The 12,909-nt window shown below is 36.2% G+C and overlaps 1 protein-coding gene across 2 annotated transcripts; it reads right to left on the bottom strand.

Moving 5' to 3' along the window:
• Positions 1–3,757: 3,757 nt before the first annotated feature.
• On the bottom strand, positions 3,758–12,909 carry LOC103501110 (uncharacterized). 2 transcript variants are annotated; one of them, XM_008464600.3, is made up of 10 exons: positions 12,606–12,909; positions 12,102–12,164; positions 7,689–7,907; positions 6,701–7,598; positions 5,559–5,623; positions 5,411–5,472; positions 5,177–5,280; positions 4,795–4,867; positions 4,533–4,713; positions 3,758–3,997 (listed from the first exon to the last, which is right to left on the bottom strand). In XM_008464600.3, the coding sequence occupies exons 3-10, from the start codon at positions 7,891–7,893 to the stop codon at positions 3,912–3,914; spliced, it is 1,674 nt and encodes a 557-aa protein (XP_008462822.1). In that variant the 5' UTR covers positions 7,894–7,907; positions 12,102–12,164; positions 12,606–12,909; the 3' UTR covers positions 3,758–3,911. The 2 variants fall into 2 exon arrangements, with proteins under 2 accessions (XP_008462822.1, XP_050935379.1); XM_051079422.1 differs by having other exon boundaries at positions 7,689–7,914; positions 12,606–12,881.

A 12,909-nucleotide genomic window follows, 5' to 3' on the forward strand; every position in this document is an offset into this window, starting at 1 on the left:
TAATGGACTTTTACATGAATTTGTAGTGGCTAAAACACAGATTAATTTTAAGATTCTATCATTAGATGAAGCCTTCAGTCATGTTCTTCGTATTGAAAGTTTCCAATCTGGTCTACCTATTTCTCAACCTAGTATGCTCTAATCAGCAAAAATAAAAATGACTCTTGGGTACTGTAGGGATGACTATCAACTTTTAGAAGTCTAGTTATGATATTCAAAAATTTAATTCTCAAGGGATTGTCTGTAACTATTGTTGTAAGTCGGAACAGTATAAGACCCAACGATCTCGACATGCTTAGATAGCTTCCACCAATGATATAGGTGAGCAACCTGTTACCATCTCTGCTGACAACTTTGCTAAATTTCAAGTATTCCATAAATCCTTGCAGGCATCTTCGTCATCATATTCTATTACCACTTTGAGACAAGTAATACGAAATGTCTTCTTACATTATCTACCAAATGGGTCATAGACTCTGGTCTCAACACTCATATGACAGGTAACTCTAACTTATTTAGTACGTCTTTGTCCTATGTCTCATCCCCGTCTGTCATATTGGCAGATGGATCAACCCTCTCTCTATTCTTGGATCCGGCACCATTTTTCTTAGCCTATCCCTTTCTTTATCCTCTATATTGCATTTGTCTCACTTGTTCTTTAATTCAGTTTTTATTAGTCAACTTACTTGTGATCTTAATTGTTTTATCTTGTTTATTTTTTGTTAATGTTTGTTTCAAGATCGTATGACGAAGAAGATTATTGGTAAAGGACATGAAAGTCGGTGGGCCTTTTACACTTTTTACCAACAAATATTGAAAGTTGTTGCTAGCTCTAGAGTTAAATCCTCATTTGAAGTTTATTGTCGTTTGGGTTATCCATCTTTATTCTTATTGAAGAACTGTTGTTTCGAATTTTGTTTCTTGTCATCTTTGAATTGTAATTCATGTCAATTTGTTAAATTTCATCATCTTAGTTCTAGTTCCATAGTCCATAAATAAACAAGTGCTCCTTTTGAGTTAGTTCATTTCAACATTTTGGGTTCATTTCAACATTTTGGGTCTTTGTCCAGTTGTCTCAAACATGTTTTCTTTATTTTGTTATTTTTATTAACAATTACTCTCATGTGACTTGGCTATACTTAATGAAAAATCGTTCAAAGTTGTCTCATTTTTGTGCTTTTCATGTTGAAATTTGAACTTACTTTAATGTCTCTCTTAAAACCTTGCACACTAGTGAATATTTCTCTCATGTACTTGGCTCTTACTTGCGTGGTCATGGAATCATTCACCAATTCTCTTATGCAGAAAATCCATCCCAAAATAGAGCTGCTAAAAGAAAGAACATGTACCTACTTGAACTAACTTGAGCCCTATCCTTTCAAATGCATGTTATGAAGCTCTTTTCGGTTGATGTTGTTTCCACTACTTATTTCCTGATTAATCAAATGTTTTTCTTTATCCTCAATAGTGAGATTCCTCATTGTGTCCTCTTTCCTACCAAATCTTTGTTTTCTATAGCCCTTAAGATCTTTGGTTGTGTATGTTTTGCTCGAGATATTCGTCGTCATCGGACTAAGTTAGATCCTAAGTCTTTGAAATGAATAATATTAGGCTATTTGTGTGTTCAAAAGCGGTATCGTTGTTATTGTCCTACTCTAAACAAGTACCTCATATCTTCTTATGTTACATTTTTCGAGTTGTTATAAAGGTCAATTCCATTAGAATAGTGGCTCGATTGAAAGCTCTGTCTCGTTGCCAAAGATTATGCCTAAATTTATGGGACTGATTATTTTGATACATTTTCTCATGTTTTCAAGTTAACCTTCATTCGACTATTTCTTTCCATGGTTACTACTCACAATTGGCATTTACATCAACTTGACATTAAGAATGCTTTTTCTCATGGTGAACTTCAAGAGGAAGTTTATATGAAGCAACCACCTGAATTTGTTGCTCAGGGGTAGTGATAAGGTGTGTGGCCTTCGATAGTCTTCGTATGGATTGAATCAAAGTTCTCGTGCATGGTTTGGTAAGTTCAATGAAGCACTCGAATGGTTTCGTATGAAGAAAATAATGTATGATCATTTTGTATTCTACCGACGATTTGGCAATGGTATTACTTTGCTTGTTGTATATGTTGATGATATTGTTATCATTGGAAATGATGTGTCATATATATCTTCTCTCAAGACTTTCCTCTAGGGTCAATTTCATATCAAAGATCTGAGTCAATTGAAGTATTTTTTGGGTATTAAAGTAATGAGAAGCAAGAGAAGTATTTACATGTCCCAAAGAAAATATGTGCTTGACTTATTGTCTGAGATAGGTAAACTAAGAGTCAAACCATGTAGTACTCTAATGATACAAAATTTGTAACTTACTAATTAAGGAGAATTGTTTGAAGATCTTAAGAGATATAGAAGATTGGTTGGAAAGTTGAACTATTTAACAGTGGCACGACCTGACATTACTTATTTTGTGAGTATAGTGAGTCAACTGATGTCTTCCCTCAGACTGTGGATCATTGGGCCACAGTAAAACAAATCCAAAAAGCTGCACATGGATGTGGAATCTTATATAAAAGTCATGATCATACAAGGGTTGAATGTTTTTAAAATACTGATTGGGTTGAATCTTGAGAAGATAAGAGATCAACTTCTCAATATTGTGTTTTTGTTGGAGGAAACTTAGTGTCATTGAAAAGTAAGAAACGGAATATAGATTCATGTTCGAGTACTGAATCAGAATAGAGAGCTATGGCTCAATCTATATGTGAAATTATGTTACTGTGCTAGCTAAACTATGGTGTAACAATCAAGTTACTCTTTACATTGCATGCAACCAAGTATTTGGACTAAACATATTGAAGTGGATGTATGCATGTATGCATGCATGTATGCATATATGTATGTATGTTTAGCCTAATTAAAGAATAAAATCATTATATTCTCCAAGAGTACTTCATACCTTAGTAAGGACTTGAGGTGGTAGAGTTTATGGCTAAGTCTTTATCGTTGGACATTTCCTTTATTATTTTAAATATACTTTTCTTTATTCTTTAAGACTACTACACCTTTTATTTATTTGAACTTCTTAAAATCACATTAGTCTCTTGATACCATCTTTTTCCCTTTATTTTCATATATCAAAGATGACAAACTCAATCTATCTGGTATTCTTGCAAAACCTAATCTCCGGCTGTGTTCAATTCAAGTAGGAAGAATCTAAAGAAAAATTCATACATGTCTTAATAAACAATTATGTCGAGCAACCAACCTAAAAAATTTGTATTTCATCAAAACAACTAGACAAATTTTACTTAATTTCTTTTCAACATTATGTTATTTTCTTTTTATAGCTTAGTTTTCTTTTCTCTTTTGTTTTTTCTTTCATTTCTAAAAAGTCGTGTTCTGAATTTAAATGAGGTTTTCTATTCCCTTTAAATTTTCCTTACCGATTTAGGTTACAAATGAGGGTTGTGTTTCTACAATATCATGTTAGGATCCTTTGAACACCCAAATTCGAACCATTCTTTTTCAGCATATAGTTTTGTATTTTTGCATTTTGAACGCGTCAGATAATCCCCTATTTCACATCACTTTTTTAGCAATCTCTAGAAAGCGTTAGTAAATTTTAAAGGGTTCGCCACTAGCACATGGTTTTCTGCACAAAGTTAGAATTCTCACTTACATCGTATGAAATTTTCTTTGCATCAGTTATCAAGCTACAATTTAACTACAATTGCCATGACACCGTGTTGAATACCATATCAAATGTAATATAGGAAAAACGAATTCCTCAATAGCTATTATGGATGAACATACAAAATTATGAGAAATCATCTTCTTAAAAAAAAAAAGCTGTATATAATTGCAGGAAATCACCATCTTGAAAAGCAACTTCCAGTCATCTTACATATCAGACACAGACCAAAGATATGCTTCCCTTTCTGTAGCTCGTTTCTCGTTCATCCTCTTGAACATTTGCTTCTCGAATCCTACAAGGAAAATCAATTAAACAATCTAAGACCTAAGAACATAGATGCAAGATATTAACAGAGAGCGCACAACTGTTTTGGCTGTTTTTCAAGCACATTGCAGTTAAAAAGAATATACAAAGGCCTGGCTGACTTCTTCACCCTAAACTCAAATTTTTTTTAGTGAAGTCCTCAAACATGTAAGAGTTCAAAATATACCACTAAACTTTTACTTTATTTCAAAATCATCCATACTGACTTCATTAAAGAAATATATACTGTTGAAGGATCTAATTGTAAATACATATATAGTTTGTCTGAACGCTATCCTATTTATATATTACTTAGATAGAAAAATAGAAATCTAAACTACAGATGAAGGGACCAAATTGTAACATACATGCAAATGCCACTTCATGATGCTGGCTAAAAAATTGGAAACTGTCATAAGTTTTTAAGTACTGATATAGTTCAAGATCAAAAACTATAACTTAATCTATTTCGATTATTTCAAACACCAAGCAAATATATAGAAATGAACCAGAAAGGAACTAACCGTTGCTACGATCAACCCCATCCCAATGTCTTCCGGGTCTTATACCATATCTATTAGGTGCAGCATCCAATCCTCTTTTTAGCCAACTGTGAGGTGGAATGTCCTGAGGAATCATGAACCCTGATTCCTTCATCTTCTCATTGTCTCCTAAATCAGGAAGAGCCATCTCAGATTGCCTTTTCTGCAATGTGTGCAATGCAAAAGGTCAAACCAGCTATCAATTCTTCAACCTCAGCTCATTTTACAATTTGAGTGAATTTACCTTCACCAAGTGTGCCATAGGATCACCCCATCTCAACCTATCCCTCAGCATTGAGTCAAGTTCTGCATCATTCCTGAAAGCAATTTGGCAAACATTAAAGTAGTCCCATAAAGGTACAGAAAAATTGCACTTGGATTCCATTTTCACAATCTACGCATTAGGAAATCTATGAAAGTAATGGATCCTAAAAATGGAAATAAAAGGAAAGAGGATAAAGAAGATACTAAAAATAAAATTGGAGAGTATCCTTTCATAAACCATTCAATGTGTAGCTAATGGAGTGGCACACAGGTAATAGTAAAATAATCTCTGTATCCTTCCAATTTTATTTGATATTCCAGAAGTACAAATAAAATTAAAATCTACGAGTGCTCAGTTTTACCTTGACCGTGCAAATGGTCTATCTTTCTCGAGTTCTAACTCCATAAGTTCAGCTTCTGCTTCTCGTTTTTGAGCTAAGCCCTTGCCCCATTCCAACTTTATCTCCTGTGACGGAAGACCAGCATCACAAGCAGCAACAATGAGATTTGATAAAAGCATTGATAAGAATTATATCTCCTGAGAAGTAAGTAATCTAAAGCGGAATTTTAATTTAAATCGTAACTCTTGGAAGTACCTTGGGCTTTTCTTCGATTTTCCCACGTGCTTTTAAGAATTCCTCTTTTGAAATGCGATCTCCTGCAATGTTTTGAAGTGTGAGGTATATTGTATAACATAATGCCAATTTTTCTAGAAGATAAAGAACCAGATGTTGGTTGCCTTACCTTTAATCTTATCACGATACACAGGGTCCGCATTACTACTTGCTGAAGGATTCATCTCTTTAAACCTAGAAGGAAAAAAAGGGTTACTCCACCATTTGTAAATGCATATAGAAATCAAGAACTGTTTGGAAAGCTTAAGAACACAAAGCATAAAAATATTTCACCACACCATACTTCTCTAAAAAGAATGAAATAGTATAAATTCATGGAAAATGATGGTAGAGGTTTTTAATCAAATATGATTTTGTAATTTTCCTTTCTTTTAATTTTAGTTTAGGTGTGAAAACACCTTTTCCACTTGGGTCTATTTAAAGACGGTTTAGGTTAGTTAGGGTACTTACGTGCAACAAAGCCCTTTCCCTTTGGGCATACTTGAAGGGAGCTTTATTTTCATTTGTCATTCATTGAATTAAATTCATTCTCGGTCTACACCAGAAAAAGCATTCTCATTGAAACAGAACCAAATGTAATTGTGTCGTATTCAACCAACAGACTTTATTTGTTTTATAAAAAGGGGGGTTAAAAGGCCCTTATTGGTGACGTTTTGGAGTCTTCAAACTTTACCCAAGCTGCCTTGTAAGTTTTTATAATAGGGAAATGATGTTTTTCCTGACTACCCTACTACATAACAGCAGAAGTTTTCAGCGTTGAACCTGGAAAGATAGAAGGTTTTGTTGATTCTACACAAAATGAACATAAAATAAATACTGGGAGGTCAATGGCTAATAGCTTTAGAGAACATATTTCTCTGATCATTGCAACAGCCACTTAATGAGAGTTTGAAGCTATGGTCAAAAGCAAACCATAGTCTGAAATCTACATCATGAAGAACAAATAGATATGGCATTGACTTATAAAACTTCATGAAGGGAAACACGAAAATATGAACAAAGACCACAAAAAAGATTACCCAAATTCCTAAACACTTCCATCCCTAGACAATTTTTACTTTTGGGCATTTGTATGTTGTGATCATAGCTCATAGACCATCTTATATCATTCACAGCCAGCCATCCAATTTTCTCAACAAAATGGCAGCAAAACAAGATAATTACAGAAGAAAATTTATTCGACAGACGTGTTTAACCCAGAACCTTCTAATGAAAAATGATGTAAAATTATTGCCATAACAACATCCTTACCTCGTCCAGTCCTCTTTGTTAGTTTTAGACATTTCTTCCCCAAACTCTTGTTGAGTAAGCAAACCAGTCTTGCGCGTCTGTTTAAAGGAGACTGAAACTGGTAGTTCTTTTTGCTTTTTCCTATGTGGAGAAAGATCTGTTCGTGATTCTTGTGAAGCATCAGTAACATGATTCTGTGAATGCTTATCTAAAAGTGACCGATCTCCTCTCACATCCTTCCTTTGTTTCCTTGGAGGTGAAAGATCAGATCCACGAGATATATGTTCATCACCTACATAGTCTGAAGCTCTGCGACGAGGAGGAGAAAGATCAACCTTGTGGTTGCCCCCTAAACTTGCTTTAGATGCCTTCCTATCAGATCTACGAGGAGGTGACATATCAGATTGAGGAGAAACAGATCTTGTACGAGTTGCCTCGGGTTCAGGCGAGGGAGTATGGTAGCGCTTCCTTCGTTGTCGTGGAGGTGATAGATCAATATCTTCTTGTGCACAATCCATATGCCCCCAATTAGCTCCTTGCAAGTGTGCATCTCTGTAAACTTTATCCTTTTGAGGTGGAGAAGAACTTGGATAAGTAGAATTTGTAGGCTTTTCATCATGTTCAAGTGAGCTAGGAGGTTTCCTCGGCCTCCTCCGTGGAGGTGAAAAATCTTCACCTTCTTCACCGGGTTCTGGAGGCTTCAACTCATTAGATGGAGAAGGTGTATCATTCCGCACTCTTGTCCTACGAGGTGGAGACATATCAGAGTTCATCATGCTAGAATTTGCACGATTTGAAGAGAGTGAAACCCAACCACTTCCATCTTCACTTATGGAATTATATGGTCGCTTGGCTTTTAGTTCTTCAAGCCTCCTCATTCTCTTGACCTCAACATCTTCATCAACTTGTGGCTCCTCATCTACATTATAGGAGAACAAGGATGTAAAACAATAGCCAAAATTTCCAATGGATAAAATAAACGCATGCATAAACCACACTGATACTTTACCTGTCGAGTTATCAGCATTATCCTCTTCAATAATTATTGGCTTCTGCCAAACAGGATCTTCATCCACGACTAGAACACCTAGAGCATTGGGTTTGTTTGTTGCTGTTGTTCTCTTCTTTTTCTTCTTCTTTTTCTTTTCCTCTTCAGTGTTACTTTCATAGCGCTTAAGATATTCCTGAAGGGACTTCGATTTTGCAGACATCATTTGATCTCCAAAACCTGCACACTATGATTAATCAAGTCCAAGAGTACATGATACCAAAAGTAGGAAGACATTCAGAAGGCCATATAATTAGAAGAAAATACAAAAAGATATAACATAGTAGATACGAAGTGGGGCCTTCATAACTTTACAACTTAATGAAATTTTAAACAGTCTCTGATTAAACAGATATAACATCCTCAAAAGAGTTGGTTTTGTTTTCTGTCGGTAGGTCTTCTGGTTCAATTAATGAAATTTTTATCTTGGAATGCCCGAGTTTTGGTGATCATTCTAAAAGACTTGGTTTGAAAAAGTTCTTGCAGCAACAAGGTCTGCTGTGGTTCTTATTCAATAAACAAATATGGGCTTTTTTACTAGGCGTTCCATTAAATCTACATGGAGATCAAATGAGATAAATTGGGTTCATGCTGGAGGGGGGAAGAACATCCTTTCCCAAATCCTCGTATGCTGAGTTGAATTCTTATCAACCAAATTTTGAATAGGTGGTTAATACTCTCAAGGTTAGCAATTCCCTCTCTCTAGTGTCAACCACACCCAACACCTCCCCTTTGAAAACCCCTTGAATTGCATTCATCAACTCTTGAAACAAAAAACCGATCAGCCAACTCTATCTTGTTAAGCCAAAGAAAGAGGAAATCAAAGCAGAGCTACTACAACATTGAGAGTGATTGCTATCATCAACCTAACAAGAGATATTCAAGAACACACAAACAACTCAAGAACAATTAAATATGGAAATTATATTGAAATATACTATAATCTCATAAGAACAAGTAACAATGTAACCCCTAACCTTTCGAGAGGGCTAGATTCTCTCAAATTCCCTTACAAAGAAATCCCACTACAAAATTCTTCACCCCTTTCCCTCAACCCAAGCCCTCTATTTATAACTAAAAATCCTTCACCACTTACTATCTAATTACTAATATGCCCCTTCTACTAATCCTACTAATACTCTATTAATAATCTCATATATCTCTAACTAGGGGCATTACACATCACTAATGCCATTATCATTGCTTGGGCTCTGGCCCTTCCTTGTGTTCCGTTTCTTCCATTTCAGAGACTCCTCTTTCCTCGAATCATTCTGCAATGCTTGTATGAATACTACCATTCGTGCATGTGACCCATTTCCTACCACACACTGAATCAACACAGAAAGAGGGAAAATAAGCAGAAATCTCTACCCACAAGTTCTAAAAAGTCCCTTTAATCCAACCCGAGATCCAACTAAAAGAACGAGGACCGTATACTTGCTTGTGATAATCTGAGACCACCAATCCAAAAAGAAGAGGACTCAAGGGGAATACACCATAACCATTTTGCCAATAGCACCCTATTATGAGCCCTAAAGCTCCCAGCCTCAACCTCCCTATGTAGATGAGTTTACAACTGGCTTCCCAATTCAACAGGTCGGCTCTTTTGCCTTCCTCCACACCTTCCCACAGAAAATCCCTCATAAGCTTCTTCAGGCTTTTACACACCAAAGACGTTGGGTGGAACTAAAAAGAGAGGAAATAGATAGAAATCCCACTCAAAACCTTTTGAAACATACCTTTCTTCCAGAAAGCTAATCTCTTTCACTTTATCCTCCCCGTACTCCAAGAAGCCCAAGATACAAGGTCAAAAAGACTCCCACCTCACAATCCACTAGATTAGCCCACTCTCCCACCTTAATCAAATCATTATCCAAACTCGATCTAACAAAAGGATATACTATCATCCGCCAAATGGAGATGGGAAGAGTCACTTGATTCTTACCCACTTCAAAGCGTTCCATGATCATCCCTTGAACACAATTGGAAACCATTAGGCTTAAAGCGTCCACCATGAGAAGGAATAATAAAGAAGATAAAGGTCCTCTTGCCTAAGATCTCTCGAAGCAAAAATCCATGATCCATTATCCTTCAAATACCCACTTTAAGAGAATGGAGAATTTCACCAACCTAATGCAACTTCAAATCCATGATCTCCATCCAAAGCCCTTCTTTTCTAGAGTGCTAATCAAAGAAGTTCCAGTCAACTGAATCATGAGCTAATTCAAAATTAATCTTAAAAATGTAATCTTCCTTCTTCCTATCCTTGTAATTCTATGGCTTCATTGGCAATAAGAACTTGGTCCAAAATTTGCCTCATTTACAATAAAAGCTCCTTAGGAATCCATAATGATGAAGGGAAAAACTTTTCTCAATCTATTGGCAAGTACTTTAGCAAGAATCTTGTAAACACAAGTAATAAAACTAATAGGCCTAAAATCTTTCACCTTTAGGGCTTCATCTTTCTTAGGGGTACTAAAAACAAAGGTTTCTGTTAGGTATCATCTATTCCCTGCAGTCAGAAAATCCCAATAATACTCGAAAACAGGGAAATATACTACATGATGATATATTTCAATGAAAGAGTAACAAGAATCGATCTCAATCTATAACAATAAAAATGAAAAATAGCTCCCGGAGAATTTGAGAGTGTTAATTTCCTCTCCACTTCCTCAAGGCTTCAGCCAAAACATCCACACCCCTCACTAAAACACAAACCCCTACATAAACCCTTTTCCACTAGTCCCCAACTCCCAAAATAACAAACTACATGGACCATCATCCTCTTCTCTTGTGAATTATCCTTCTTGCCCTTTCTCTCATAAGTATGGATGATCGGGGGGCCTCATAATACCCCTGATTTCAAGACTCAACTTATCCTCAAGGTGCAGATCCAAAATTGCTACTTAATAAAATCAACAACCTCCCATGTGACATCACTATCCGGTTGCTTGGCCCATTTGATTAACCATTCTTCCCAGGCCAATACAGAATCCCAGTGTATGCCTATCACCTTCTTAGGACTAACTTACAATAAAATCCTCAGAAAACTCAAGTGGATCAGATTGAAGAACTTGAATAGACCCTCCAACTTCTTCAGCTGAGAGACATGAAAAAACATTACGAATGGAGGCCTTTTGTACCTGGTAAGCAACCCCAATTCTCCCAATAATGATGGAAGGCCCATAAAACTTTGGGTGCAGTTTCTCACAGTTTAAAAGTTTTCCAAATTACCTTAAACTCGAGAGGTTACAACCGCACACATTTCATTCTAGGTGCTACCAATAATACCATGGCAGTGTCCCAATTATCCTCAAAGAGAGTTAAGGAAAATCCATCGAGACCGAGAGATGCTGCACTTCTAATTTCACTCAAAGAGAAAGAGTCCCCTCACTCAGTAGACTCAGACTAAAAAATAGGACACTGCACTTCTAATTTCACCCAATTATTGTCGAAGAAAGTTAAGTAAAAGCCATCAAAACCGAGAGACACAGCACCACTAATTTCACTCAAGGAGAAAGGGTCCCTCACTCAGTAGCTCAGACTCAAAAATAGGACACCAATTGATCTTATCTACAAAGGCTTAGGAAGCACAACCAGGTCATAAAGCTTTGTGAACAAAATTTAAAATGGAAAAAGAGTAAAGGCAACATTTAAGTGCTAGAACTTAATTTGAAAACCTTAATTGAAAATGAGTGTTCAATATGTTATACCAAAAATGATCTAAAGACCATCAATTACTCCAAAATTAGTAAAATACTTAAAAAAGAGAGTTTCAACAAGTTAATTAGGAATCTAGCATACTTTAATCAAGTTTGAAAATAGTTTAAGGTGTAGTATTTAATGCTTACTGAACCTTAGTCGAACACTTCAAAACTGACCAAACATAATAACAGATGAGTTTTAATGGTTCATAATAACATCCAAACACTTCAATCTATTTTGGAAAGGAAAAAAAAAACTTACTGAAAAGGGTCTGAACATTTTAAAACATCTAAACTTGCATATTTAAACCTTCAACATTGTGGGTAAACTGATTTAATAGCAACCGGATTGTGGATCAATGCCAAAGCTTGTTGAAATGGCATAGTAGTGTAAGGAGGATAAACTGATTTAAGGGCACCCGCCGGTCTCGACCAGTAACATAGTAGTGTAAGGATGACAAACTGTCACCATTAACTTATCATACACATACATGCTAAATACATCCCACATCAAAAGTCACGTATGCATAATTAACAACATCATATTCACAGATAGCTCATTGCATATCATAGTATCATGCTCCTCTGGATCAACTAAACAAATTACTAAGCATGTTGTCTAAGTTGTCTGGCTCAAAGGCAGTTCGAGTAGTAAGAAAGAATAACTTACCTCTATTTGAATAAAACAATGATCAAGCTAAGCAAAGTTTCCAGCAAAAGCCTCAACAAACACCTACACATAAATCCATGATTAACCTCAAGCACATAGATTGCAACCAATTACTCAATAACCAAAAACTTAAATCCAACAACTCTAAAATTTTCACCCGCTAAGTGGTTTAATGCAAAACCACTTCGAAACTCCGAAGTTAAATTGCCCAAAAGCTAACTCGCCAACGACTTTTAAATTCCAAAAACCACAGTTTCGAACCTTTCAAGTCAAAAATTAATTCAATACTTTAACCAATGGTTCGGGTAACAAAAAAATCTACACAAAACCACGAAACTTAGCAAAATTCCTCAACGGAAACCAATTCGAACCCGCTGGACTGTACGCCTTCAACCTTAAACCTCAAAATACACCTTCAAAATTACCATAAAACTCAAGGATTTAAACTCATATTTAATGGGTTGCCAAAAATAGTTCGAGAACCCACGAGAAAACACAACTTACCAAAGGATCTACCTAACAGATCCCTCCGGCGTGCGACGACGGCGAAACCCGAACGGCGGAGAGCAGATGATGGCCGACGCAGACTGCTACGCACGGCGGCGAAATGAAAAGAACAGACGGCAGCGGTGCGGCTGAAGGAATCACGAGGCTGGGACGCTTGGCGGACGGGCGTGCAGCGGCTGACGGAGAGTTTGACGGCAGCAATGACCCTCCAGGCTAACCGCTGGTTGCAAGAAGAAAAATTAGTGTGTCGTTGTAAAAAGAAGTAATGATTTTCAGCTGCGAAAAAAAAAATAATTTTCTA

Source organism: Cucumis melo, chromosome 11 (assembly GCF_025177605.1).
Source record: "Cucumis melo cultivar AY chromosome 11, USDA_Cmelo_AY_1.0, whole genome shotgun sequence".
NCBI lineage: Eukaryota > Viridiplantae > Streptophyta > Magnoliopsida > Cucurbitales > Cucurbitaceae > Cucumis > Cucumis melo.

Excerpts from the sequence above, each read along its gene's own strand:
- LOC103501110 (XM_008464600.3), bottom strand. The coding sequence starts at position 7,893 with ATGATGTCTGCAAAATCGAAGTCCCTTCAGGAATATCTTAAGCGCTAT. Across the intron at positions 5,624-6,700 it reads AACAAAGAGGACTGGACGAG|GTTTAAAGAGATGAATCCTT; the intron begins GTAAGGATGTTG and ends TTTTCCTTCTAG. Across the intron at positions 3,998-4,532 it reads TGGGGTTGATCGTAGCAACG|GATTCGAGAAGCAAATGTTC; the intron begins GTTAGTTCCTTT and ends TTTTCCTTGTAG.